The sequence below is a fragment of the Osmerus eperlanus genome, chromosome 7 (assembly GCF_963692335.1).
Source record: "Osmerus eperlanus chromosome 7, fOsmEpe2.1, whole genome shotgun sequence".
NCBI classification, from domain to species: Eukaryota; Metazoa; Chordata; class Actinopteri; order Osmeriformes; family Osmeridae; genus Osmerus; species Osmerus eperlanus.
The window spans coordinates 13,853,907-13,881,667 of record NC_085024.1 but is presented as its reverse complement, the minus strand read 5'-3'; the positions used below and the strand labels follow the sequence as shown (position 1 = coordinate 13,881,667).

At 49.0% G+C, this 27,761-nt stretch overlaps 1 protein-coding gene across 1 annotated transcript; it reads left to right on the top strand.

The window, feature by feature from the left end:
* Positions 1–1,260: 1,260 nt before the first annotated feature.
* Positions 1,261–27,234, top strand: eif3ea (eukaryotic translation initiation factor 3, subunit E, a). The gene is made up of 13 exons (XM_062465035.1): positions 1,261–1,402; positions 2,544–2,661; positions 3,048–3,165; positions 4,708–4,750; positions 5,266–5,370; positions 10,719–10,844; positions 11,188–11,312; positions 14,050–14,176; positions 14,818–14,919; positions 18,560–18,669; positions 25,169–25,271; positions 25,839–25,973; positions 27,025–27,234. The coding sequence occupies exons 1-13, from the start codon at positions 1,313–1,315 to the stop codon at positions 27,058–27,060; spliced, it is 1,338 nt and encodes a 445-aa protein (XP_062321019.1). The 5' UTR covers positions 1,261–1,312; the 3' UTR covers positions 27,061–27,234.
* The last annotated feature ends 527 nt before the right edge of the window (positions 27,235–27,761 follow it).

Below are 27,761 nucleotides of genomic sequence, written 5' to 3'. Positions count from 1 at the left end.
GCTGTAACAAGGAGGGGATTGTTTGGGCATATAGGACAGTGCCGTGTGGTTGTCAAGTAAACAAGGTAGTAGTGGAACCTATTAGAGATGGACCATTTAGTAGCTGATATTGGCTCTGCTCTCCTGTGTATGGTGGGCACATGGACATCTTTATGAGGCAGCTGCTGAAGAGAGGGTGGGGGTGGAGGGAGCTTAGCTGGACAGTAACAGCATTCTGACTCTGAGCAGTGACGGAAAACCAAGTGATCAAAATAGAAAGGTCATTATTTGTTTAGATAATTATTAGGAAAATGTAATGATTTCTAATTCTTCAGGAAACTCCAAAACCTTTTGGGGGAGTTTTCAGGGATGTGTCTCCCCCTCTGGACTTCACATTCTCTCAAACTTGTCTGCTTGGGAAAGGTCGGGGTTGAAGGAGGCCCAATGTTTTAAAATTCAACAAGTTCCCCTTGGCAAAGGAATCCCTCTTCATAAATGAAAAGTTTCATTGTATCAACACAATATGCGAGTTATGGGAGTCTTGAAAGGTTTACTACACCCAGTCATGCTTCCTTCTGAGTAGGCCTGTGGAGGAGAAAAGCTGAACACACATTCTCATACATGAGCGTGTGCACTCTAGAGATGATATACAGCGAAAGTCCTCATGCGAGATACCCTCAAACCCTTTACAGCACAACGGTAGGAGCGTTATACTGAATATGAAGCATGATCTCATAACAGAAAAACGTCATAAACTCATGCCCAGGTGAATCATTTTCATTGGTTATTTTCATATAGGGATATGCACACTGTGAATTATAGCATTAAAAAAATTAAAATAAACATTTGACTGTTAATTAAATATGTTTATGAAGGAAAAGTTGAGATACCAATTGTATCATTGTTTGATGAAAATAGTCATGATATTTAAAAAATCAATCTTGAGTCAGTCATATGCCAAAAGGTCATAATGAAATGTTCAAGGCTACCATTAAATGGATTATGCCATGATGATCTTTGACATGATGAAATAGATTGTTGCATTTTGAAATAAATATGGTAGCATCATTGTGAAAGGTGACACCGTCAAAATATGTCATAATAATGTGCCACTTATTCTATATGAATAAGTTATAATATCTGCAACTATCTATTTATGTATTTAATTAATTATTTATCTATGGATATATGTATGACTACTTTGATCCTATGTTATGGTCAAGTACAAATATCTATTTTGCAAGTGATGATGCTGAAGTTGCCGATACTGTCTGATACTGATTGGCTCTTCACTAAATCGGATGTCGTTTCTACTTCCTTTTAGTCAGGCAAGATGGCGGAATACGATCTGACCACCAAAATTGCCCACTTTTTGGACAGACATCTCGTTTTTCCTCTGTTGGAATTCTTGTCTGTAAAGGAGGTATGTGCTTTTTGTTTTCTTCTTTCGCTGTGTGTTCTAAAATACCGTCGAGAAAGTATAGAGAACGTTGGTAAAATGGTATGGGGCCACGTGTGGGAGCCATCCATGATGACACACAGCCTAGCCAGCTACACAGCAAGCTAGAACCCGGCTCGATGTTGTAGGCTACACACCTTTTATATTCTACGTGTTATGTGGCATCCTTACCTGACCAATAACGTGTGAAACGATTGGCATTTTCCATTTATAACCAAAAATAGCCTTGAACACTGGTTTAAACCACCGGGCGAACCCGCCAGTGCAGCTTGCTACGAGGTAGCTTATATTATCAGTTGTTCTCGCGCCTGGTAATGATCAATTTCATCAACATGCTTGTTGTACCTTTCTTTTCTAGCAATCTTAGATGGCTTATTTAGTAAGCAAAGCTAAATTATTCATATGTACTACACATGTATTTAAGCACGATATCCCATGCGTCTATCAATGGACTGTCTTGTCTCATGTAAGCTCACTTTCACATGATAATGTGCAGCTACTTAGCTCCGTCGCTTCAATGATCGCTAGCTGGTTAACATCAGAGGAACGCCGGATGGGGCTAGCTTGCTAGTAGTAGTACCGCTAGCTAGCAAACTAGGCCTCGCATAGAGCTAACCATGTTCTCAACAGCTCACACGTTCGATTCGATATTGGTTTTACCAAGCGAGTTTACTGGCGCTGATGACTTAATTTGTAATGACGAATTCACTAGACTAAGCACATCACAAAATCGAAAAAGATGGACTGACTATCATTATCTGGTTAGCTGCTTGCTAACGTTAGCACTTTTAGGAAGGCACTGTTAACACTACAGTAACTAGCCTAGTATTGGTCTCGTTCTGGAACTGCTATCTAAAGGAGTAATTGCCTTGAGTGGTGTTGCCTTCATTATTCCACTTGTGACAGCTAGATACCTTTTGAAGGGTTTAACGCTACTAATTGAGCTGACGAGCAGCAACCGTACAATATTTTTTGAAGCAAAGTGGATGAGGTTGCAGTCCTACACCCTGTTTTGACCCAAGACAGCTTCCACACCATGAAGATGTTCTCTTGACTAAAAGTCATATTCCAGAGCTTAACGTCTTTCAACCTTCTCTGCACACAGATCTATAATGAGAAGGAGCTTCTCCATGGCAAGCTGGATCTACTCAGTGAAACCAACATGGTGGACTTCGCCATGGATGTGTACAAGAACCTGTTCCCTGACAAGGAAATCCCCCACTGTAAGTAGTTTGTGTGCACAGTAAGTCTCACACACAATGATAGCTATGACAATTGTATTTATTAAATTCATTTAGTAAATGTTTTATCCAAAGGAAAACATTCAAATGACACGTAAAATAGATGGGAAGGTGATCTGGGACCATAAGTGCAGGTGTCTTGAAATATGTGTGTGTGTGTGTGTGTGTGTGTGTATATGTAAATTCCGGTGCTCCTCAGCTTCATATAATCGAAAGCGCAGGGTGTTGTGCCATGCATAAGCCCACAGGTAACTTATGCCAGTCAGCAGTTGGCTTCTGTTAGCGACAGGATACATTTTGTGATTTGAAAACGCCATACCCCGTGAGGTTTAGCTGCACAGGTCGTCCTGACCATCTGTGCCCTGCAGCCCTCAGAGAGAAGAGGACGACCGTCGTGGCCCAGCTGAAACAGCTGCAGTCTGAAACGGAGCCCATCGTCAAGATGTTCGAGGATCCAGAGACCACCAGGCAGATGCAGTCCACCAGGTATGCTGCACGCACGCGCTCACACACTCACTCACTCTCGACATACGATAATGTTCTTAATCATTGGATTTTGGGCTGCGTTTGAGTACAATCCTTGAAATGTATCTTTTGAAATCCCAGCACAGGGCTTGCTATATTATGTAAGGCTTCATTAAGGGGATTTGTAATCAAACAGTTGGCAAAATATCATACCTCAGTTTATGTTAGTTTGCTTTTGAACAAGAATACAGACCCTTATCCTACTGTCTGCAGATTCCTTTGTTCAAGCAATTCGTGTAGCTCTGTGATTAGAATGGTTTGCTTCAATTAAAGTATTCGTTCCACGGCTCACAAAAATATTTCAACCACTTGCCAAGGTCTGTTTCAAGATGGCTTTATGAAAGTAAACAGCTTAAAATGCAGTTGGAACGTGATATTTAAAGCCATACAATTCCAGCCATGAACCTTGATTTGCTGACTTGTGCCGAGAGCATCCTTGTCAGTTTGTGGATAATCTCTCTTTCAGCAAAGGAGGAGGGATCTTTTGTATACAGGGATTTCTTTTTACTCTATAGGATTTGTAAAACAATAGGGGACAAGTCACAGGTCACTGCAATCTTGTGTTTTCAAACCAAAGGGCAGTCAGCAGCCATAATTAGTAGTCCATGTTATCATCTACAAAATGGGGCAGTGGGTTTTGGACACGGTTGGCCTGTAGACCTTCACACAGGATCATCCTGGACATCATGAACGAACAACTCTTTTAGCGAATCCCTGGTAAAAATAATAATGACAATATAAATGGTTCTGGGCACTGAAGAGCTTATCTTTTCTGGAATGATTTACAATGAAGCCCATCAGTAGACCTGCATCGCAGTTGATAGCTTCAAGAAGCCATAGACCAGCTTCCCAGTGAAACGACGCCATAAAACAATTTCTGCATAATCATTATCCTGTTATTTTGATACAATGGAAACAGATCCTTGAGCCAGGGACCTCCCACTGGCTCTGGCACGAGGCGGCAGTAAGGCTGCACTGTCTTCCACCTCAGCAGTTTGGACTGACGAGAGATGCCGTCCTGTTCAAATGTTAAATGGTCGTTTAAGACCCCGCTCTATCCCTCCACTATCATAGGCAATGGTTATGCAGCCTCACCATACTGAAGATCTTCTGGCCTCGGAGGTGTGTGTAGAAGCCTGGGTCGTTAGGTTAGGTCAGACATGGCTTGCTATTGATGCATCCCCTTTATTATACCGCAAAGAACTGTAGAATTTAGTTGTAAGCAAAGCTTGTTAGATGCTTAAGGTCTGCAGTTGCACATTTGGAAAAAAACAAATGTCTGTTGGACGTGGCTAGCTTAGGCAGACACGCATACATAAACAGCCAGTCAACCCCGTTTAAATATGAAATGGGAATCTTTGTACCCATGGCTCCCTACTACAAATGGAAAAAAACACACCTGAATGACTCTACAAATACTGCAACCTAACTCCATCCAACTGTTGACTCCAATTAAATTAGTTCAACTAACGGTACCACTCTCGTGCTCTTTTTTTTTTTTAGGGACGGACGAATGCTCTTTGACTATCTGGCGGAGAAACACAGCGTAAGTTGGCCCTCTCTGCTGACATCTCACTTCTTCGCAGCATTTCCCATGACTCCTCAGTGAACCCGTGGTTGTTTGGGGGTGGTGCAGAGGAAGCGGCGGCCCAAGCAGAGAGACGTGAAATGACTTCCCAAAAATCTTAACTCGTTTTCGGGGTTTTTATGGCTTGCAAAAATTCTGCGGACTTTTACATTCTGCGGTGGATTTTCAAGAATAAACGGAACAGCTTGGGACCCGTGGGTCTGGCCGCAAGAATGCCGGAGATTCTATATTTGGCGTGATGCTAGGCCCTCCGCTGGTCCCTTCCCACCCCACCAACCTGCTGACCCCGCACCCTGTCCTCAGTGCACCTCCGAAGCCACGCCTAGCCCTAACTTCAGCCCTGACCCCTACCACAAATCCATAACTATTGTGTGTGTGTGTGTGTGTGTGTGAGATCGTAATTAAAGAGAATCCTGAATGTCGTTCCCTGTCCTGTCAGGGTCATTGAGAAGTGTTTTTGTTTTACCCTCCAGTTCCGCCAAGAGTACCTGGACACCCTGTACCGATACGCCAAGTTTCAGTATGAGTGCGGAAACTACTCTGGAGCCGCTGAGTACCTGTACTTTTTCCGCGTCTTGGTAAGTAGGAACATCACTCACTAATGAGAAACGATGGGCTCAAGATGAATGGCACCCTGCCTCCGAAGCACCAGTGCGTGCCCATCAATTACAGGGTGCGACTCTCAAGTTTGGCTTCTTGGTTGGTACTTTCCACATCAAATGAATTGCCTCTTCAATGAAGCGGCATTCGTAACGCTAGTGATTGGATATTGTGACGTGAAGTTGGAAAGGACCCATTCACACGTTGGACAAACAGGCTTCTGTACTGTGTATTTATACAGAGAAAACAAGACACTTATCTACATTTTACACAGAAATTGATCTATTTTGTCATTGATCGTTGTTAACCACGTGATGTTCAAGTTACGGACAGTCTGAATAACAGAATATAAGTGCTATAATCTATTATGGAACTTGGCATTCCTGGCATTACACCATTCTTTCAAATGTCTTTGGCTCCGTTTTCGTTGTGAAAAATGAAATTGCCCACAGCCATATTGTTTTTGACAGATTACTTAAATTTATCAAAGCCAAGTAGACTTGAGTGGAGCTGAAAGAGGGGGAAAAAAGCCCTGATCAGTAATTGCATGTGAGAAGCTGACGTCATTCCCCGTGAAATTCCCCGCACGTCCCACGGTGTTAGGAGAGACTGTTGTTCAAGGACTCGGCTAGTTTTCCTTTTCTTACAGGGCCAAGCGTTTAGCGGCAGACTTTGTAATCTGTCTTTAGTCCTCTGGCCGAGTTTCTCCGGAGAGCTTATTGATTTGAAAGCTGCAGCCAGATAGCTCCTTGTGTAGATCCTTGGGCCCCCGAGTGCCTATGAGTTATGTAATACATCACGGTGGGTTGAGGGGAGGATACAAGCAGAACTGGTCATCGCTAAGTGGACGCCGAACAGGTTCACTTAATTAGGTGCTCTTTCTCTCTCTTTTTCCAACTCTTTCCTGTACTCGTTGTGCCCAGTACATCCTACTCAGGCTTAGTTTGGAGATGAGGAGGAGAGAGGTGCATAGGGATTAAATGATTTTCATCAGTGACATAGTTTGGAAATCAGATAATACCAAAGAAGGTTTTGCGGGGGAAGATAATTACAGTTCACTGAGAGTACTGGCAGGATCTGCGTTACACATGCGTACTTCTTATTTCCTCTGTAAACAAAGGACTCATTGCTGGGGCCCTGGTGTTTGTGGCTTCACTCCCGCTGCCCTCAGAAATGAGTGAAAGATGAACTACAGCGAGAGCGGACAGAAGGCAGGACTGTAGGAGCAGCACTGGCTCTCTAGACCAGAAAGTCCTCTAGAGGGGGAATAGAGATTGTAATGGTTATAGACCAAACACTCGTCTGGAGGAATGTCCGTCTCTTAGCCGCTAAGCAGGACGCCACCAGGGCTTTGGGGAAATGTCATTTTTTGTTTTTGTGGTAAAAGTCAAAAGCTGAATTTGAAAGACCTAGAATGTAAGCATCAGTTTTCACATTGATTAGAATAAGGAACATAAAACTTGCGTTCCTCCTCTTAATTGGCCTGTGGTGTTCATTGTTTCCGTGACGATGTTAGAGACTGTAGGAAGAGCCCTGTGATGGTCCTTGACATGTCCTGAAGTTCTTGGCAGCAGCTCTGAAACTGTAAACGAAACTCCTAACCTAAAGCAGTTGCTAACTCTGTGATTGGTTGTCTCCTTTATGCTGTCACACTAGACATCCCCCGACAAGATGATAAGGACTCTCAAACACGATTGTCCCCAACCCAACCCACCCCACTCCCAAACCCCAAAGTAACTACAAAAGCATGCAACAGATGTGCAACCCCCTTTAAAACGGTTGTTTACGGGTTTGCAACTTTGCCTAAATAAACCAAAATTGCCCTGACAGTGGTATGTTGATTTTGGTTCCAGCGTTGATTTTTTTACCCCTCCAATCGTTAGCCCCCTTATTTGAGACTCAGGGCCAGAACGGACTCTGTAACCGGATCTTGTTGCTTAGCCTGACAATGCTTTCTGAGAAAAGGAGAAATGGATTTCATCAGGGGGAGTCTTTATGCCTCTCCTGTTCTCCACTCTATTGGTGTGTAGTGGACCTCCCATCTTTCCACCCCCCTCCCCTCATTCCCCCTTATGGGAGAGGTGAGGCACCATAAGTCGTTTAACGTGGGAAAGCCAGTCAGTTAAATGAAGGAAGCCAGCCTTGCAAAATCCAGTCCTGGGGTCCTGTTACAGTGTGGCCTAGCGCGAAAAGAGCAACTTATTCATATCATCAGTTAATGCAGGGATTGGATGTTGGGAATAAAGATTGAGTGTCCCGACGGCTCCCTAGCACAGTAAATTTATTGTTGCTGGTCAGTCAGCGAAAATGTGCCCCTACTTCGCGAACCAATGGAAACTTAAGGTAACTTCTGGAAAAAGCCAGGTATTGAGCCTATTCCAGCGTGGCCAGCAGTGAAAGCCAGGCAGTGTGTAGAGAGCTGCCATAATGACCTGGAGGCCGGCCAAACATGGCAGGCTGGGACTTCCAAGAGGAGGAGGAGGGGTGGAAAACAAACAAAACAAAACACTTCTAAAGATGAAACATTGACCTTTTCTATTGGCAGAGAGGTTGGCCCCTCCTCCCAACACTGCCACGCTGATCATTCTTATGACTTCTGTACTTTAAAAGTCATTTTGGTGGAGTCCTGGTTGTGTTCTTTGGTCAAAAGTCAAGTGATGGATGGATTCAGATGGCTGCTTTTTATTATTATTCAATATAAACTTATATATATTTATTTTTTATAAAGAATCCCGCCCTCTGTCACCTGTGTACCAGAATTTATTTCGGGCTCTGAGAGAAATCCCCAACATTGAATGATCATCTTGATCTCCATCAGAGAGCATGATGGAAACCGTACCCTGATGTCTCCTCCAGCCGGGAATCTCGAGTGTCTCACAGCCCCATGCTGCTGCCTGTCCGAGGGCTGAGGGGGTGTGCGGCCAGCGTCTGGCTTCCTGTGGCCGCGCAGCACACACCCTGCCTGACTTCCTGCTTGACTCATGTCACTGCGTCTGCTGTCGTCGCGGGTTGCTGCAGGACCACGTTTCCCAGGAGCGTCGGTGGCAGCCCCGCCTCTTGAGCCACAGGATGGTAATCCCTGAACTGCAGAGACGTCCCTGCCTGCCTTTCATTACCTCCTTGTTTTTGTTTGTTTTCGGCCCTCTTCTTGTGGTAATCAGAACCAGTAGCCTGTGACCTATTTGAGGATGAATATCCCCGTCAAGATGTCTTTAGTTAGTATCAGCTCGTATTTCAACACAGCTGGCTTACGATAACTGTTGTCTGAAGAATAGGACCTAATTCCACAGGATGTTTTTCTTCCACACCAATTGAAAGGAGATCATCACAATTGTATTATCCTCACGTTTCAACCGTCTGAAAACATAGTGGAACACTAATCCCAAAGACCTGCCATTTCTTAATGAAACAAGGCCTAACAGTAGCCCGCTACAGGTGGAGAATCAGGCGTTGGACCAGACAAACCATACCCTCCACCAGGTCCAGAGAGTGACCGAAAAAGCTTGATGTCCAATCAGATGTTTCCTGGGGGATATTTCCTGATTCCTGATTCTTCATTTTTCATTCCAATCAAGCCTCCAAACATCGCGGTTTGTTTATACGAAGAAATGACTCCTCCGGCTTCAAGTACATGTTGAACACCTCCAGATGCTGAGGAGAAAGCCGGGCTAGCTAGCTAGCTCCTGATTCATCATTTCAGCTTCGTTAGAAAAGTCCTCTCCCAACTGTCACTTTGATTGCTCTGTTTCTGTCCGCCCCCCATCTCCAGCCTAGATGATCAAAGCCCACTGACATGTTCCCCGAACCAGCAGTAGCAGGAGAGCCCTTGATTTTAAGCCCCCTCATTCTGTACCCGGGCTTTCATAAAGGCTAGTCCCAGGGGTCAGGCAGAGTCAAGAGGATTTGGCATTTGATAAGGGCTAGTCCAGGGGTCAGGATGGAGTCAAGAGGAACTGGGAAGGGGCACTCCCCTCTGAGACACGAGGTGTTTCTGCTTCCCCCCCCCTCTATTCCTCTCTTCCTCCCTCCCTCCCTCCCTCCCTCCCTGAACACTATTTGTTATTCTTTGTCAGCGGCGGTGCAGCTTGTTAATTCTGCTTAGATCAAATGACTGCAGCAGACGTGGAAGGGAAGAGAAGTGAGTGAGATCCTATCCGATCTCGCACACATGCAACCGTGATCAGATGCAACCAACAAAATGAGATTAGGTCCGACATGTAGTTCGGCAATGGCAATGTCCCAGCTAACCTATGACCTCTTCAAACCTGTCCAGTCTGGTTGGGAAAGGAGTGGGAGCAAATGGACTGGCAGTCCACCCAGGCAGGGTTAAGTGAAGTGATGGAGGCCCCTCTTAAACCCAGACATAGATGGAGTACCGGAAAGTGACTGAAGCGGAGATACTCCAGGCCCATATTTAGTATTGTGTCTTCTCCAGACCATTTACCACCCTGCACATTTTTCAAGAGTTGCAGCATAAAGTAAACACGGTCTAACCAAACGTTTTAGCACTTGCACGTTTGTACGGAGAGCGCACACATGCTTCAAATATGCCTCTAGTTACCGTGGTAATCTGTAAGGATCGCGGAGGCCAGTCATCTGCAATGCGGCGGTTGCTGTATCTCCAAGTGCTGCAAATTAGGTTTTATAAAAAGCTAAACAGTCTTTCATGATCCATTTCTCTCATTCTGTCAGGCCCCATTCCCTCAAGATGACATAACGTAATCCATTTATCCAGTATAAATAAGAGAAGGCACTGCACTGTGCACAGACGTGCCACTGAAGCCAAGCTAGCAGACTCCCCCTCACCCCCACCCACTCTCTTTCTGTCCAAGAAGGCAGATGTCTGCAGAGTCCTTTATCAGAATTTGGTCTTACAGGCCATTCAGAGGCCTGTTATTCTGTTGTCGGTGACATGCTGCTCCTTTTTTAAGTGGACCAGTGTTACCTTGCTACCTGCTCCAGGGCTAACCAGTTTCACCTTGCTAGCTGCTCCAGGGCTAACCAGTGTCACCTTGCTATCTGCTCCAGGGCTAACCAGTGTCACCTTGCTACCTGCTCCAGGGCTAACCAGTGTCACCTTGCTACCTGCTCCAGGTCTAACCAGTTTCACCTTGCTACCTGCTCCAGGTCTAACCAGTGTCACCTTGCTACCTGCTCCAGGTCTAACCAGTTTCACCTTGCTACCTGCTCCAGGTCTAACCAGTGTCACCTTTCTACCTGCTCCAGGTCTAACCAGTGTCACCTTGCTACCTGCTCCAGGTCTAACCAGTGTCACCTTGCTACCTGCTCCAGGTCTAACCAGTGTCACCTTGTTGTCTCTCCCCAGGTGCCCGCCACGGACAGGAACGCGCTGAGCTCCCTGTGGGGGAAGCTGGCCTCCGAAATCCTGATGCAGAACTGGGAGGCTGCCATGGAAGACCTCACCCGGCTGAGGGAGACTATCGATAACAACGTAAATGCCCCAGCTCTCAGAATTTGATACAGCATTTGGATTCCCTTACATAGACTCTCATATTGACTGTTTCATGTTGCAGCTAAGCACTGCTGTGGTTAAGAGCCCTCTCTTTCTCTCGCTCTCATAGACAAGGTTTAAATTGAGCAGTTATGTGGATGTCGTTAGAAATTCTTAATTGGCTGGACATTTGGGAACAGGGTGGGGAATTCTTTACTTGGAAGAGAACGTAAATCGATTTTCGTGTCACTTCTCTGAACTTGTCGAAATTGGTCAGAACACATGGTTCTCAATCCAGACCGGTTTCTTATGGTTATTGCTCTTTCTCCCCCTCTCTTTCCAGTCTGTAAGCTCTCCTCTCCAGTCCCTGCAGCAGCGGACCTGGCTGATCCACTGGTCTCTCTTCGTGTTCTTCAACCACCCCAAAGGGAGAGACAACATCATCGACCTGTTCCTCTACCAGCCCCAGTGAGTAGTCCTTTCCCAAATACCCTGACACATCCTGGCCAGCTCCAGGGGCTGCTCCTCCCAGTGCCCAGGCCCTCGCACACAGCCCGTTCTGCTCTGGAAGGAACCCCCTGGACCTGACACAAGTTCATCATTCCCAGCTTGAGCCGAGGTGTAACACCAAAGTGTATGTGGTCCAGATGTCCATATGAACCGTGCGATGCCTCCAGTCCCGCAGCTGCTGTAGCGGTGATCGTCCACTAGGCCTGAGGGTGGATTAGACCCAGAGGGCTGGAAGGGGGGGGGGGGGTTATGGAACCCACACCCCGGCTGAACCCCAGGGCTCGGGGGCAGTTGGCCCCAGGACAGGAGGCCCTAATGGGCTTCCCGTGGTTCAACTGGCAGCCTGGTCCTGAGAGATCTGGAGAGAACTTCGATGCGTTTTATAAGTCAGACTTGAATTTGAAAAGAGAACCGTTTTCTCTTAATAGTGTTTTGGAGAAGAGGGGGGGGGGGGACTCACTGCTGCTTCAAACCCTTCCTGGTATTTTTTAAGTGGTTTTAGTCTGTGTGTGTTTTTGTGTGGTCTGTTTACTCCTGAAGCGGAGATTTGAGCCATGTGTATCCCAGATCGGAAACTTGATACACTGTGTTAAACTCACACCAACTTTTTCAATACACCCCCCCCCCCCTCCTCCGTCAGATTTTTGTGTAATTGAACAGATGATCGTGCCCCACAGAGAGGGCAACTAGTTACCACAACACAGCACACAGGGATGTCTGCTTCTCTTGAGTTTCACTCCGTTTGAAACTTTTTTTTAATAGCTTGACGACGAAAGGAAGGCTGGCCAATAATTACTTGTGAAAAGCTCACCCCAGACGTCTTTGTGGACAAACTTGAGGTAGTTTCGGGTGCTTTGCAGTTTCAGTCTAGAAACCACATGCTTCCACAATGAGGCTTTGCTGCTCAACCCCCTCCCCCCCAGTCTCTGGCCAGAGCAGCTTATTATCTATTCCACATCCTCGGCCCTACCTGACCTCTCCCACCTCCTCATCCCTACCTGACCTCCACCACCTCCAACGTCAGCAGAAGCTGACCAGAACCTTGTTTGTTAGTCCAAGGGCGTCTGTGAAGAGGTTTCAGCTCCATGCTGAGGTGCAGGTGCTGCCAGGGAAGATAATACTGTGGTAGTAACGTTATCTAGGCACTCAGGCTCCTAGCTGGGGTCCACTCAAGCCTTTGCTACATCATCCCCGTCCCTGATTGGCTTGTGAAATAGAAACGTTGTTCTATTCCGTGTCCTTCTCTCTCCTGCCCCTTTTTCGGTCTCATTCTCGCCATCCATCTCTTACTAGTTTTTTGTTTGTTTGTTCCTCTCACTACCGGGCCTTCACCCTCCTGCTGGGTCGTAGATGATTTGTTGGAGGGGAGAAGGGGGCTCTGAGTCTTTCCTTGGCCGCGTGCCTCGGCTGCATCTCCCCCCCCCCCGCGCGCGCGCCGCAGTGTTGTTCCCCCCCCCCCCCCTCCCCCCAAACCCTGAGACGATGACGTAACCCGAAGCTCTCCCCGAGCGACCCCAGAGACGGCAGCATGAGTCACGCTGGCTTGGCGGGGGCCACGGGAGCCCCGCCGGGAAGGGAAGGAGGTGTAAGTTAATCAGGAACACAGTGCCCGAGTGTTGTGGTCCGCCACCGAGTCACACAACTACAAAGGCGAGGGGGGCTGGGGGGGTGGGTAGTCAGGGCTCGTCACTCCGGGCTGGCGGCCGCTCTCTGCTCACCGCTGCCGTTTTTAGACCCAACATCACAAGTGCCACAGGCCCCCTTGTCCCTTTAATTGTTCCAGCTAATTAAACCCTAGTACAACGCGGCCGGGCTCTCTCCCTCCCTCCCTCCGTTCTCTCTCTCTCGCTCTCTCGCTCTCTCGCTCTCTCGCTCTCTCGCTCGCTCGCTCGCTCTCTCGCTCTCTCGCTCTCTCTCTTCCTCCCTGAACATGTGTTTCTGTGTCCTGATCCATGGGAGGCCAAAGCAGGAGGGAACTCTACTTCCTCCTCCTGAAATGTAATTTAGCAGAGGATGGAGGGTGTGTGTGTGTACCGGGAGACAGGCAGGCAGGCAGGCAAGGACGGCTGTTTGGATACGGATCTACACCTAAGCCATGCAATTAACCCCCGGCCGGACACTCACTCTGACGAGACATGCGTCGGCGGGACGTATGTGTGTAGGCGCTGTTCTCAAGGCGGGGGTCCTCACCCTTTCACTCTGGCAGTCTTCAGAGTGTGGACGTTGTCTGGGGTTAGAATCAGTCTGTATGGAGGCACCCCCCCCCCCCACACACACACACACACACCCACCCAGAGCCGTGAGCCAGTTGACCTGTGCTTCAACAACAAGGCCCTGAGGTATAGGGTTTCAGCTACTGGGCAGGTCACTGCTCACTGATCTGTATCTGCTAGCCTGGGTTTCCTTTTCTCTCTCTCTGCCCCCCCCCCCCCACCCCTTCTCCTCCTCTCACACAGGCCCCCTATTGAAAGGCAGCCCTCGGAGCCCGGGCCCCGTGTCAGGCCCACACTGCCTTGCTAGGGGCAGGTCTGCACGGCTGGGAAGATCTGTCATGCTAAATGCCAGGGGGGGGGGGGGCTTGAGGCGGCATGCGTTGACGCGCACCCCGAGGAGATCTGAAGGCTGAGGCCTCACAGCAGCTTTGTATTAGTGACTCACCTTTCACCCCCCCCCCCCCCTCTTCATCCTCTCACAGGTACCTGAACGCCATCCAGACCATGTGCCCCCACATCCTGAGGTACCTGACCACTGCCGTCATCACCAACAAGGACGTCCGCAAGCGCAGGCAGGTCCTCAAGGACCTGGTGAAGGTCATTCAGCAGGTAAAGCAAAGTTCCCCAAGCCCAGAAGCAGGGGGGGGCGGGGCAGGGGAGTGTGCAAATGCTTTGGCCCTGGCTGAAGAAGTCTTGAACCCATTAGGTTTTGACGAATGGCTGTGGACGCCATGATTGTAGTGTACCAATGTCTCCCCCCCCCCCCCCCCCCACCCACCCACCCACCTCCCGGCCAATGACAGTAGCTTCTTCTGAGATCAATGGCTCCAAAATCTAAATAAGTGCCGTCTCAGTGGGTTGTGGGTAATCACTAAAACATGTGCTCCCTGCTCCCACCATGCTCCTTGGCCCTGTAAACCTGGTCTGAGAGGCTCCCAAACATGGTTTTGGAAGAACCAAAGGGGGAAGTTCTGAACTGGTGTTTTTATTCAAGGCCGTGCACTGTCTGACTATTTATGTGGCTGTGGTCCTCCAAATTTGACGTTTCTATTGTTTCATGTAATAGGATCGAATTCGTTGGACCCTGTTTGAGGCTGCTTTAACTGCATGGTGGTTTATTATGGGGTGACAGCCTTACTGACGCACTGAAATACATGGCCCTCTGTCCTTCACTGTATTGCTCCAAGAAACTGTCAGGCTACACACACCCACACACAGTGATGTTGTAATGTTTTGTTCTTTGGTTTTAGGAGTCCTACACCTACAAAGACCCCATCACAGAGTTTGTGGAGTGCCTGTATGTGAACTTTGACTTTGACAGCGCTCAGAAGAAACTGCGGGAGTGCGAGTCGGTAAGTCACATCTAGATGAGCTTTTTCCCTCGTTGAGTGCCTTCTCATTTCAGACGTGTTCCGTCTTTAATAAATAATCGAAACCCAGGTTTGACTGGGCCTCGCTGTAAAGATGTCTTGATAAGCAGAGCATCGGATTGGCTCGCGTTCATACTTTCCCATGTAACCTCAGTGGAAAATACCATGCGACTGAAAGCGACCCCCCCGCCCTTTGAATCGTTTTCTGCGTGTGTCTACTACAGACGGCTAGCAGCAGGATATGTTGATGCGATGGTGTCCATTCTGAACACCGGCTGCACCACAAGACAATAATGGGATTGAGTGTTGCCCGACAGTAGTGGCCTGTGTTCCGCGGGGGACGAGGGAGACATTCTCTGGGAAACCCTGTGACTCAGGGCTCTGGTCAGCTTTTATGACTGCCTGTAATTGTTCATCAGCCTGGCGGTCAACAGTAAAAAGCTTTTATAGGGAAAAGGTCCACGCGGAGGCGTGCAGACACACGTTTCAAGTCAGGTCGCTGTGTCATCGGAGGCCATAAGGAACGTTTATTTCCATTCTGGGTTTGTAATGGCCTGTTTACCACAATGTCCAGACTAAATGCAGGTTCTGAGCTTGGACTGGAGTAGGATAGTCAAAATACACAGGTCACCACTGGTCTCCCAGCTGTATCTTGTCTGTTGAAAGAGGCCTAGTTCAAAGCCAACTTTTGTCAGAACCCCACAAATGTAGCTCCTAATTGGGGACTTGGAAGTTCCAGCTGTTTGTGTATCTATGAAGCTCTTCCCCAGGGCATTCTTATATCGTTTAATATCGGTTCCATCATTCCTGTTTCACATCTCATGGACATTGAGATTGTCCATGTGAACTTCCTTACAAAGCAGCGCCTGTTTCAGCTCCGTAGATATCCATCATAATTGTGAGATAATTAAAGCCATCACTCATTCATGGCCAATCATGTGGTGCTCTGATTGGCTATGCCCAAGAGATGACTAATTTACTCACAGCCCAAACAGGTTCTAGAGGCCCAATCAGTGGCCAGCAATCAGACGCATACTCTGAGCAGGTGTTGTAATTGGTGCTGGGTTCTGTGTATGGTTTCTGAAACATGATCCCTCAGTCAAGTCTTTGCATATGAGAGTGTAATGGAGATTTCCCGAATGATTTGATAATTTGGACCTACGGAGGAATAAAAGGCTGTACTCCAGTGCCATTTAGCCCCTTTTTCATCTCTGCTCCTGGACGATAAACGCCCCGAGAATGAAAACCATCTGGCCTGATCAAATGGCGCTCTCACAGAAGTAAATGTTTATAAATCATGTAAGCGGTTGACTGAAGGTTCCATTTCATTCTAATCTATTTTTAAGCTAATATAAAGAGCCTGCAGCTCCCCTAGTCAGGCTCTAACGAACGAGGAACTAAACTCATTTGTGTAGATTTGTTTTTACTTCAAGGGTCATGTTCAGCCAAAAAGCTCGACTTCAACGGAAAACTATTCAAAGCACGGAATGGGTAAATGAGATTTTTCCTGTGTAATTGCCGCAGGGGAGGCATCGCATTATGACGACATGTACCACCAACAATATTAGTTCTGTCTCTTGTTCCAGCTAAGACACGACACGCGCCCCACCATCACCAATCTTGTTAAACACTTGCACGCACTTTTGAGGAACCCGCAGCGTCAATTTTGACCTTCCCTACCCCGGGCTGTGTTTACACAGCGTCCGCCGAGGCCACAACAGAGGCCCATCACAGCCGCCCCAGGTGCTTTCAGTTCTGTCTAGGGAATGGAGACCTGTCAGTCATCTTCAGGGCATGCCCGGTAGGTCCACATGAAACCCTGGGTTCAAACGCAGGGCTGGCGAGGTGGGTGGTTACCCAGAGGTTAAGCTGCAGCTTCTCCGCATTAACTTGTGATGGTCTGCAAACAGTTTCACCGAATGGTCTCGTTTCAAAGCAATAAAAGACGGGAGAGGCCTTTTAGGAGACCTACACCTTGAAGAAGCACATCAATCAAAGTTCTGAGTATATTTTAGAGAATAAAGAGGGGATGGTTGAGAGGTAAATGGATAGCCCCCAGTGAGTTCCTGGTGTGTAATGTAACAATTGGGAGTCATTGAGGTGGGACGTAGAAAGGCTACATCACAGTGAGTGGCAGCTACATAGGCCAATTCACAGATTGTTGTAATGGTCAGATATCCATGTTGACCGCGGGTTTGCTCGTCTTTGCCAGGCTAGTTCCAATGGTTGCTGCCAGCTGGGCTGAAAGGTGAGAGGGTCCCAGGCATGTTGAAATGGTCCTGTTAGGGTTTTCACCCCTGCGGGTGTGTGTCTCTCCCCCCCCCCTCATGTGAAATGGCTGTCAGATGTCTGGGGCTTTAACATTTTCGAGGGATGGGGGAAAAAAAAAACACAACCTGCATATTCCTCCAATTGAGCCTCTTGAGCCTCTCAACTTCTCGAATCCCCCCCTTTCAGAATGTGTTTGAGGATCTCGGGACCGTATCCCAGATGACAGCAATTAGAGCACTTAGCCGTTCAGAGTTTATCAGGCTTAGATAAGAGTTGTCATAGCTCAAATGTGGTCTGTCCTGATAGCGCCATGTAGTTGGGATCTCTTCAAGCAGAACGAGACAGCCGATTGCCGCTCCCTGAGCTTAGGCAAACACAGAGCGGGGTTAATGCTTGGAGGACTTTTGAAGACGGAGCCGTGTGATGTGAACGAGGCACTCAAAGACGGTCTCCGGCGCTGTAACCGCTGTGGAATGTTCCGGAGCGTTTCACTCAGGCCTTCGGGGGCTCGGCCGGGGTTGTGAACTAGCATTTACAGTAGTCTAATCGTCTAATCAGTACCGTCTCAAGGTGGCGGGGGATGTGCTAAATGGGCCCCGAAGCTTCTGGGGGTGTGTGTATATACGGCCGGGCCTGTAGGTCGTGACTTGACCTGTTGGCCAGCTTGGTCGGCGGGGCTGATGTCACGTGGAAAGGTGCTGCGGCGGCTGGAAACCCCGACGAGCTGCGGGTGTGCAAAGCCGGTGCTCCTGCTCTGCACCGCTGGACCAGATGATGGGTGATAAGTCACGGCCTCCGCGGTCGCTCCGGTTGCTGGCTGCCTCCCTCCCCGCTCGCCGATTCATGTGGAGGCGGCAGAATTCAAAGATTTGTGGTCGATTTGGAGCACTCCGAGTGGCCCCCGGATTACTGCCTCACAGATGGGGTAGTTCTCCTTTCAGGCCTCAGCCAAAGTCAACCGCCCGACAATTTAAATGTGGCCAGGACCCCCTCCCCCCCTTTCCACTCCCCTTCTCAGCTCAGTATAAAAAATGATTTTTAGCACCGTTTTAATTTGACTTGAGTTTCAGTGAATAGAGTTTTCCCACAATTGAGCAGGGTTTGGAAGCCAAATAAGAGGAAAGATCGAAACCTGTTACTGTCGGGGTTTTTTTACGGCTCTCTAGGGCCACTCGTTCAGAAAGGCCCATCTTGATTGCTGTAATGAGCTTACACAAAGCTCTCAACTCAATCCTTGTTTAACTCGTTTTACCTTACCAGAACCTTCCGGCAGTCTTTTATAGAAACTCAAAACGCTGACTGACACAGTTGGTGTAATATTAGTGTTGGTAACGTGTGTTCTTCTCTCCAGGTGCTGGTGAATGACTTCTTCCTGGTTGCTTGCCTGGAGGACTTCATTGAGAATGCCCGCCTCTTCATCTTTGAGACTTTCTGCAGAATCCACCAGTGTATCAGCATAAGGTGAGCCATCCAATCGTCATTGTTTCAGGATCAACAGCGTAGAAACAGCCCATACCGCTGACAGAGCCACAGCCTCCCTCCTATCGAGCAGCCAATACATGACCTAGCATAAACTAGCTAACAGGTGAATCTATAGCAAATGATTTAAAAAGGGTAATTAGCCAATGAGCTTAATTTGTTTTGTGCAGCTGTAAAAAGAGAGGATATGTACTGAACTTACTGGAATTCCCCCCCCACCACCACAAAGATAAGTGTTTATGACCCTTCTTCATAGACAAACACCCACTCACCGCTGTAACTTCTTTGGGATTGGGTACTTGGACCGATAACTGTTTCCAGGTCTCCCGTTGGTTGTCCTGTTCAGTAAAGTTTAAAGACCCCACTCGGTTCTTCCAGGGAGAGGTCAGGGTTTAGGTGGGCTCTCAGTCCCCTCGACAGTCCCAGCTGCAGAGGCCCCCTCCCTCACCACCGGGTCAGGCTGGTTGGAGGTCAGAGAGTTCTGCAGTCTCCCCCCTTGACCCCAGCTCTATCCTCCGTAAAGATCCTTGTTACATCCACCAATGGACCTTGGACATCCACCAAAACACAGAAATAGTCAATGCTAATTATCGTGAGCATTAGGAGAGGAAAGAAAGAAAGAAAAAAAAGATTATAGTAATTGTGTGCAATTAAGATGGATTATTGGATTTGGCTGCATCTTTTGCATCCATTTGAGAAAATAACACGTATCAGTATCCAGGACCATCCCCTACCTCTGCACATGACTGCATCTCTGATGGTGGAGGCCGGGTTCGGGGGGAGGCTGGGGTTGGGGGAGAGGAGTCCGGGCTTAGGGGGGGCGGCCGGGGTTGGGGGTGAGGGGAGGCCGGGGGTGAGGGGAGGCCGGGGTTGGGGGTGAGGGGAGGTTGGGGGTGAGGGGAGAAGGGGAGGCTGGTAGTGATGTAGACTTAACTACACAGAACAACTCTTGACAGGTTTAGGATGGTAAAACTCTGAATGAGATATTCAAAATATGTTAACATAGGCTGATGTTGAACGCATGGAGAGGAATGAATGACTTGGGTAAAAGAAAGCGACTGACTTCAGGGTTTCTTTATGGAACTGTGGGGGGCTGCAGTCAAGGTTGGAACCATGCAACAGGCTCTGTTGAAATCTCCTCTAGCAGATTGTCTGGAATTGATTAGTAGTCCTGGCTCTCTCTTGGCAGTCCTGCTGCAATTGGATCCATTTTCTTGTTAAAGACCACAAAGGTTAGTGGGAACACTGAAATAGGAAGTCAGATTGTGATTGTTCTGCTTTCCTCCCCCCCCCCCCCCTGTAGGAAGGGCTTTTTGTTAGTTGAGGTTGAGGAGCTCCACACAGGCAGCAGCGTCAGGGGTTCCCCTGTTTATTTAAAGCGTTGTGACGACAAAGGACAGAACGCGTCTATTTTTGACAAATGCCCAAATTCTGTGTCATTAGTCCCGATACCCAGCAGCTTTTGCATTCAAGCATAGTCAAATGGATCGGATGCCTGTTTTTAATTAGGATTATTTATTCTTTGGTTAGCTTTTTACATATTTTTTTTACACAGCTTTTGGCTAGGAAAGAGTTTGCCGATTTATTTAGGTCCTCCATAGCCAACGGCCAGGGGACAGAATTGGACCAGAAGTTGGAGTAATTGAGTTTATGCAGAAAGGCCTTATGTAAAGCCTAGGCAGCAGAAATGAAACTCAGTCTGTGTCTAGTATTCCTAATTGCATCCATATATTTTGTCTAGACTGAGTTTCCTAGGTTTGAATGAAGTGTTTTTGTTTTATTCACAAAGTTAACATTGCGACTCCTGACAGTGATTGCTTGCTGGCAGTAACTTGCTTGACCATTGGTCTCAGGTGTGACTGCTGTCATTTGACATTAAGTGAAGGAGACATGATGGCCTTTAAGCCTCCACTGAGAGCTAAACATGACACTGAAGGTCTGACTGACCCAGCTAGGACCTGACCCAGCTAGGCCCTAATAGGTCTAGCACTCACTGATACCGCTTTTCCACCAACTCATTTTGGGTGCTGGTTCGGAGCCAGTGCTTAATCTCGAACTAGTTCTTTCTCTTTCGACAGCCTAAGAACCGGCTCCGAACCAGGGAAAATGGTTTGCAAGTAGCACCACATCAGAGCTGGGCTAAAGTGGGAACCAAGTAAGAACCGCTTGCGTCGGGGGCGGGGTTACCGGGACTAAGAAGACGAACAGAATCCTTTGACCGCCATTGCTGTACGTTTTTACAATTCATATTTCAGCTAAACGGTACGTGTAAATCTAGCCTGGCTCTGCCCTCGTACGTAATTCCGCTCAATTTTCATTGTGCTTCTGTACTACGTCTGGGCTTTGAGGTATATTGGTCAGATGTCTCCGGTAACTTTTCACCGGTCCAGTCAGCGAACAGTGGGAGTGGCTGAGAACGAAGTTGATGTTGTGCGCTAGTTTGAGTTGTAGTTACGTAATGGCGGCAGACAAAGATGCGAGCAAAGCCTTTCGATCCGTAGTGGCAACGCTGGCGAATATCCAGAAGTTAAAGCCGGAGCAAGAACAATCCCCACGGGGTTGTTTGATTTTCCAGCTAGCTCTGTTAGTGGTGAAGGAGTTGGCTAAGGCGAATTGGCAGAATTAGCGATTGGTTATGCCAGATCCAGAGTGGCTCTGGGCAGATCCAATAGTTTTAAACTTCAACAGAGTCCCCGCCTTCAAGGAAGTTAACGCTTGTCAATGGATCGAGCCCAGACTCTATGTACAAATGCAATGTACGCAGTGTAGTTGCTGAAATAGTGCTTATTGTATTGATGAAACGGCTCATTTGTAAATTTGCTCCGACTTCTCGATAACCTAGCTAGCATCGCAGTGCAGACACATAGGCCTAGTTGCTGTATTTTATCATAATCCTATCAAATGAGATGTATATAGTGACGTAAAGACGTGGCTCTGTGGTGGCTCTCTAGCCCGTGGAAAAGCAAACCGGTTCTTCGAAGGATCGCAAATTGAACCAGCTCCGAACCGGCTCTAGCACCAGCTCCAAACTAGCTCCCGGTTCACTTTGGTGGAAAGGGGGTATGAGAGATCTCGCACCAGTCCGAAGACCTAGCCTGTTGGGGCAATACAGTTGTGTGTATTTGGAATTGGAGATCTTTCCACTTCACAATTGAGCCATTAGAAAGACCACACGGTCATTTCGGTTTTCCCAAAAAATCTATTCTACCCCAAGCTCAAGAGCAGGCTTGCTCCAAATGGCTTGGAATCTCCTAATGCTATCATATGGTAGTGTTTAACAAAGCATTGGTTGGAGTCCATGTGGAGAAAGGGGCACTTCTAAGGATGTCACACGCACACACACCTCTAATCCAGTTATCCTTCAACCCCTCCCTTGCACACACTTGCCCACTGAAGCCCGACCCCCATCTCCAACCGGTCGCGGGTCGGATGGAGTGACCCAGAGGAGTCCTCCAACCGGAAATAGAAGGCCGAGAAGCCAGGGACTGGAAGAGGTCGAAGGGAACGTGATCCTGGTTCCCAGAAGGGACTGGGGCTGGAGCAGGGCTGTATAAAAGTCAATAGTTTAGGGTGTGCAGAAGAACCAGATTGGGGTCTTGGCCACATTCCCCCCTCCTGTTTTCCACTGAGATCAAAGTAGGGATTAAAGTAAAGACTTGACTCAGAGACGGACACCGAGATAGAACCAGCTCGTGAATGATAGACAAATCTTCCGGTGGTTCCCAGAAAAGCATTGCCAGGTGTCTCTTGGAGTTCAATTAGATCTGCCCTTTTGCCTCCTGAGCGGGCGTGGCCGTGCGGTGCTCGTCCCTGTAGAATGCCCGTTGTTGCACGCTCAGAGGTCAGGCCCGGGTTTGACTTACCCCTTGAGCAGACGGTGTCACGTACCTGACCCTGGGAGTGGCTGACATGTCCTCCACTCCTGCTTAACCACCCAGCAAACCCACTGAGGCCATCTGCACCAATCATTCGATGTTTGGCGGGGGGAGGGAAACTGTCTGTTTCCATTTGCATCGATCGTCTCATCGGTATCGTTGGTCGGGCTTCTGGGATGTGTGGCTGTGTAGGCAAACGCTCAGGCAATATCTTCATGGAACACTCAACCAAAACAGATCTCTTCACAACGCAGGGATTTCAGAAGCTGTTGCTCGGTACTCAGCTTTGTTGAACACATGGGATTGTGTGATTGAAATGGACTAATGACCGATTAGTCGCCAGCATGACTTGCCTTGGACCTGGCCCTAGCCAGGCCACGCTCTGGTCCCAATAACGTCCATAGTGTCACACTTGAGGGCAGACGCATGTTAGCCATCGCGACCCAGCCTCACGTCATCTGACAGCTGACACCTCCTCAGCTTGTCGAGGCCCTGCTAATGAGCCTGGGGAGTCGCTCCTCTGACACCGGCGTTTCCCTCCGCCGCAGTCTCGGATAAGTACGTCAGCTGTCTGCCGGAGCTGGGAGGGGGGGTTGGCAGCGACCCGTGTGATGGACGTGCCCCTCTAGCCAATAGCTTTGTGGCCAGGTTGGTTACGCTATCTCTCTGGTGGTCCGCTACAACTCGGTTGTAGGAATAGATAGTCACAGATTCCTAGCCATATCTGGAAGTTCCAAACACATGAAGAAGAAGCTGGTTGAGGGCCATTTCTATTCAGCCTCTTGAAGGCACGGCGTCTTGGTGTTCATCGATAGATAATCCTGTCCTCTCTCTTTCCTGTCCTCCTCTTCCATCATCTCTGGTGTGCAGAGTGCTGATAGGCCCTGCCTCGTCACTGGGAAGCCAAGCTCTCGTTCTGCTGGTTCTTGCTGAGGTCACCGTGTTTATGACTTGTTGTTGGGCTTTCTGTCCTAATGCCCCTTCCAGACGCTGATGTCATTCCAGCCCTCCCCTTGGACCTGGCTCTGCCACAGTTACCACTCTCACGCACGTTCGTACACACACACACACTGACACTCAGCCACGACCAATGGGTCAGAGAGAGGAGAGAATGTGTTTGTTCTGTCGGAACACTGGGGTGGTGGAGGGGGGATTTAAGGGCCGGAGGGTAAACCAAACATCGGTCCTTATGAGGTTACCTCCAAATGGTCACATTTATGAGGAAGGAGGTCTTAAAGAAGTCATGGAAGTGAAGTGATGGGTGAGTCAGCCCTGCTGGGTGAGGGGTGGGGGGGCTGGGGCCCTCGTTGTGAGTGGTTTAGGGCCACGGGTTAGGTCTCGGGCCTATGGCCTGGCCCTAGGTGTGGGTCTGATGCAGTGGGAAGAGTTGGGGGGCTGAGGGTTAGCCTAGGGTTTGGGGTCGATTGCTGGTACTGGATTCATGCCAAGGCCTGAGGCCAGGTCCTAGGCCTTGAGAGGTGTTTTTGTGTTGGAGCTTGGGGGTCTCGTTCTGACTCGAATTGGCCTCCTCAGTCCTGTGGCTCCATCAGAAGGCCCCAGGCGGCCTGATTAATGAACCAGGAAGTAATCATTAGCGGAGTGAATTGTTTTTCTACATGCCTCATAACCCCTTTCAGGCAGGAAAGCTCGCACCGCGCTCACAAATTAGTGCCTATTTTAGCGAGTATAATAAAATACGTTGAAAGGTGTGTGTTTGCACTAGTGTGGCGACTGGTCTGTGGGATGAAGAGCTGTAGTAATTGTGGTGGTGAGTGTGGCAAAAGAGGAGGTGGGGGTATTTATAGAGTTCTCAAATGAGATGGAATGGGGGGGGGGGGGTGCAGCAAAGGGAGAATGAAGAGGGGCAGGGGTTTTGGGTGGGAGTATCTGGGTCTGGATGAATTAGGGGAAGGTCTGCGAGGGGCGAAATCAAGGGGCTCTAGTTAGGTTAAAAGCAGCAAGAGGAAGCCAGCTGCACAGGGAAAGGCTTTGTATCAAAGAGTACCCCCTCCTCGCACCCTCACACACACACCCCACTCTCCCTGCCTCGCTAGTGACACATCCATGCTCTGCTCTATCAAAGAACCCCTCCCTCGTTCCGCAAGCTGGCTTTCATTTGGGGACAGTAGCAGGTCCTGGTGTGTCACGGCAGATTCGGGACCAGGTGGAGAGTGAGATGGGGAGAGGGCGGGCGAGAGAGAAAGGGAGGAAGAAAGGACATCAAAGGCAGAAGTTGCCACAGAGCTGAGGGAACGGAACAGTCCAGAACAGAGTGTCCTTCCTCTTACTTGGTTATATAGGCATTCTCAACCCCTAGTTATGGAAGACAATGTTTTCTTGTGTTTTTCTCGATGGACCCTAAGAGTCTGCGAGGGCCATTTGTCTAGTCGGTCCAGCATGCTGAAGATCTTGGAGACAACCCCAAACCCTCTTTCAACTACAGTCACTGGAGATGTCACGTTTCCAAAGCTTTTCCCCTGTTTGTTTCAGAACGGGCATATTGAAGAGTTCTGTTGCTGTAATGTTACATCTCCTTCTCTACCCCCTCATATCTCTCTCTCTCCCCCCCTTCTCTCTCTCTCGCTCTCTCTCTCCGCTCTCCCCAGCATGCTGGCAGACAAGCTGAACATGACGCCAGAGGAGGCAGAGCGATGGATCGTCAACCTCATCCGCAACGCCCGGCTGGATGCCAAAATAGACTCCAAGCTGGTACGGCTGCCTCCCTGTCTGCCCCCTCCTCCCTCCCCTCTTCTTCCTTCCTTCAATCAATCCATCAGTCAATCTGTGAAAGGGGTTCGGGAGGGGATTGATTGATTTAATGAAGAGCAGAACTTTCTAACAAACCAGCCTCTGCAGGTTGGAGTGGGTGGGTGTGTGTTGGTGTTTGTCTATTATTCCACTGTGGAACAGTTGCATATGCTGAGATGGAGGTGTGTGTGTATGTGAGGGGGTGTATAATTGGAGGGTAGGCTGTATGAAGTCAGCGCCATACCTCACCTCCCCTGAGCTTCTGTGTTGTACCACTTCATATCGGTTGTTCCAATCCCAGGCATGGCTGCTCTGTAATCAGCTAACCATCCCTTACTCTGCTGGGATGGGACCTAGAATTACCCCCCCACCTTCCCCAGGACTAGCCCTGGTTGGTCCAGCTGGGGGGGGGGGGTTGTTTGTGTGAGCGGCCCCTGGTGATTGGACGGCGTGGGACCTTGTGTGATTAGATGACACGTCTGTGAGACAGGGTGTGATTGGCTGTGCCCTCTCTGCTCCGGTTGCCAGGGTCACGTGGTGATGGGCAACAACGCAGTGTCGCCGTACCAGCAGGTGATTGAGAAGACCAAGAACCTGTCCTTCAGGAGCCAGATGCTGGCCATGAACATCGAGAAGAAGATCAGCCACAGTAACCGCAACGAGGTGAGCAAAAGTCACCCTTACCTCCTCCGTGAGACCAAACACACCCCCTCACCTCCACCTGTAGGCTCACCTCCGCCTGCTTCTCCCCCGCTCTACTCTCCACTTTCCTCCTCCCTAACCAAGCCTACTGTTCCCTTACCCCCCTACCCTCCTCCTCCCAAGCCTACCGTTCCCTAGCCTGTCATCCCATCCCTGTGAACCTGACATGAGTCCCCCCCGTCCCCGAGTTCAAAGCCCTCTCCAAACGACCAGGCCCGAGGAATGTTGATGAACGGCCATCAACAGCGGCTCTCTTCACACGACATCGGGGGCCAGTAGGAGCTGCTCCGGCAAGGGCCCGGCCTTTCATCCTCCCCCTAATGACAAGGCAGGCATCAGGCGTTCCCCCTCAGAGGGCAGTCCCGGAGAGGTGACTCAGCTAGGTGGCTTCTCACACACCAGCTAAGGTTAATTTCCCTCTCAGAGCTGGTGTGCCCCCCCCCCCTCTCCTCTCTGCCTCCCAGGTGTCTGGCTGTGGCTAGCTGGTCCGGTCGACGTTGGGATGTAGACTAGGGGCTGCACTACCACCAGCTTGACCTCGCAAATTAGGAGAGTGGGACTTTGTCTGTAAAAACCAAGGCCATCTTTCATAAACCTCTGTGTCCAGACCCCTCCCTCCCACACACACACACACACACACACACACAGTCGACACACAGAAGATCCAAGGACAGTTACGATGTGAGCGTTAACATCCCAGAGTTCCGAGCAGGTAATCTTTTGATGTGCCCCCCCCCTCCCTCCTTTTGTGTTTGAGTAAGCTGCAAGTCAGGCCTTTTAAAAGCAACCCTCACCACCCCATTAAGGAATATTTGAAATTACACAAGAGACCGCAAACAACTCTCTGACTTGCTGCCCGTTGGGGTCGCAAATCAACTGTGACGTCAGGCACGCACACATTCACTCACAAGCTCACACATGTCTGTATAGGTTCACCGACATCCCCTCTACTTTTCGTATGTATGGTACGTGTTGTAAGGTCTGACCTGTCTTGTCTTCCTCGCTCCCACAGACTCCCAACTGGGCTGCCCAAGACACCGGATTCTGAAAACGCGTGGAACACGAGTCTTTTAATTCCAGTTTCTAAGGCAGCATTCACACCCTGTTACATCGATTTTTCTTTTTTACTTGTTCCCCAAGACGCAGAAAGATGTTGCTTTTTTTGCACTTGGTTCAAGTCATCGGTGATTCAATAAAAAATAAAAAACACATTCGGAAACCATTTTCACCCATGGTCTCTTTATTTCTGGACATTCCCAAACGTGGTTGAGGTTTGCGAGGTCTGACTTTCCCTGTATTGGTAATACTTGATGAAGTTGTAATTGGCCTAACTGAGTCAGGGAGTGGGCCGGTGTGATGTGCCTGCTGGGTGAACTGTAATGCCAGGGCAGTGTTTAGTCTGCTGGTCTCCTGCTGTGTGAGTGGCCAGGTCACCATGGCAAGGCGGGTGACTGGTGGTCAAGTCCAGGCCAGTGGAGAGGAGGAGGCGGGGCTATGGCAGGTAGGCTGTCTGGTGGTCAGACACGGGAGGGGGGGGGGGCTGCTTGGTGGTCAAACTACCAGTCATTTCTGCCTCTGAGAACAACATGAACATCGAGCCATTAAGGACTAAACCACTTTAATGACTCTTTCCACCTCACACACACACACTTAAGAGAAGAAGTTATAGCTCCCAAGGCATCGAGCCAGACCATCACACTGACATCAGCGAAGGTGTGCTGGCATAGGTAGGGAGGGGGGAGCGGGGGG

Coding starts and splice junctions, on each gene's coding strand:
- eif3ea (XM_062465035.1), top strand. CDS start 1,313: ATGGCGGAATACGATCTGACCACCAAAATTGCCCACTTTTTGGACAGA. Junction 10,845..11,187: donor GGGAGACTATCGATAACAAC/GTAAATGCCCCA, acceptor CTCTCTTTCCAG/TCTGTAAGCTCTCCTCTCCA. Junction 18,670..25,168: donor CACCAGTGTATCAGCATAAG/GTGAGCCATCCA, acceptor CGCTCTCCCCAG/CATGCTGGCAGACAAGCTGA.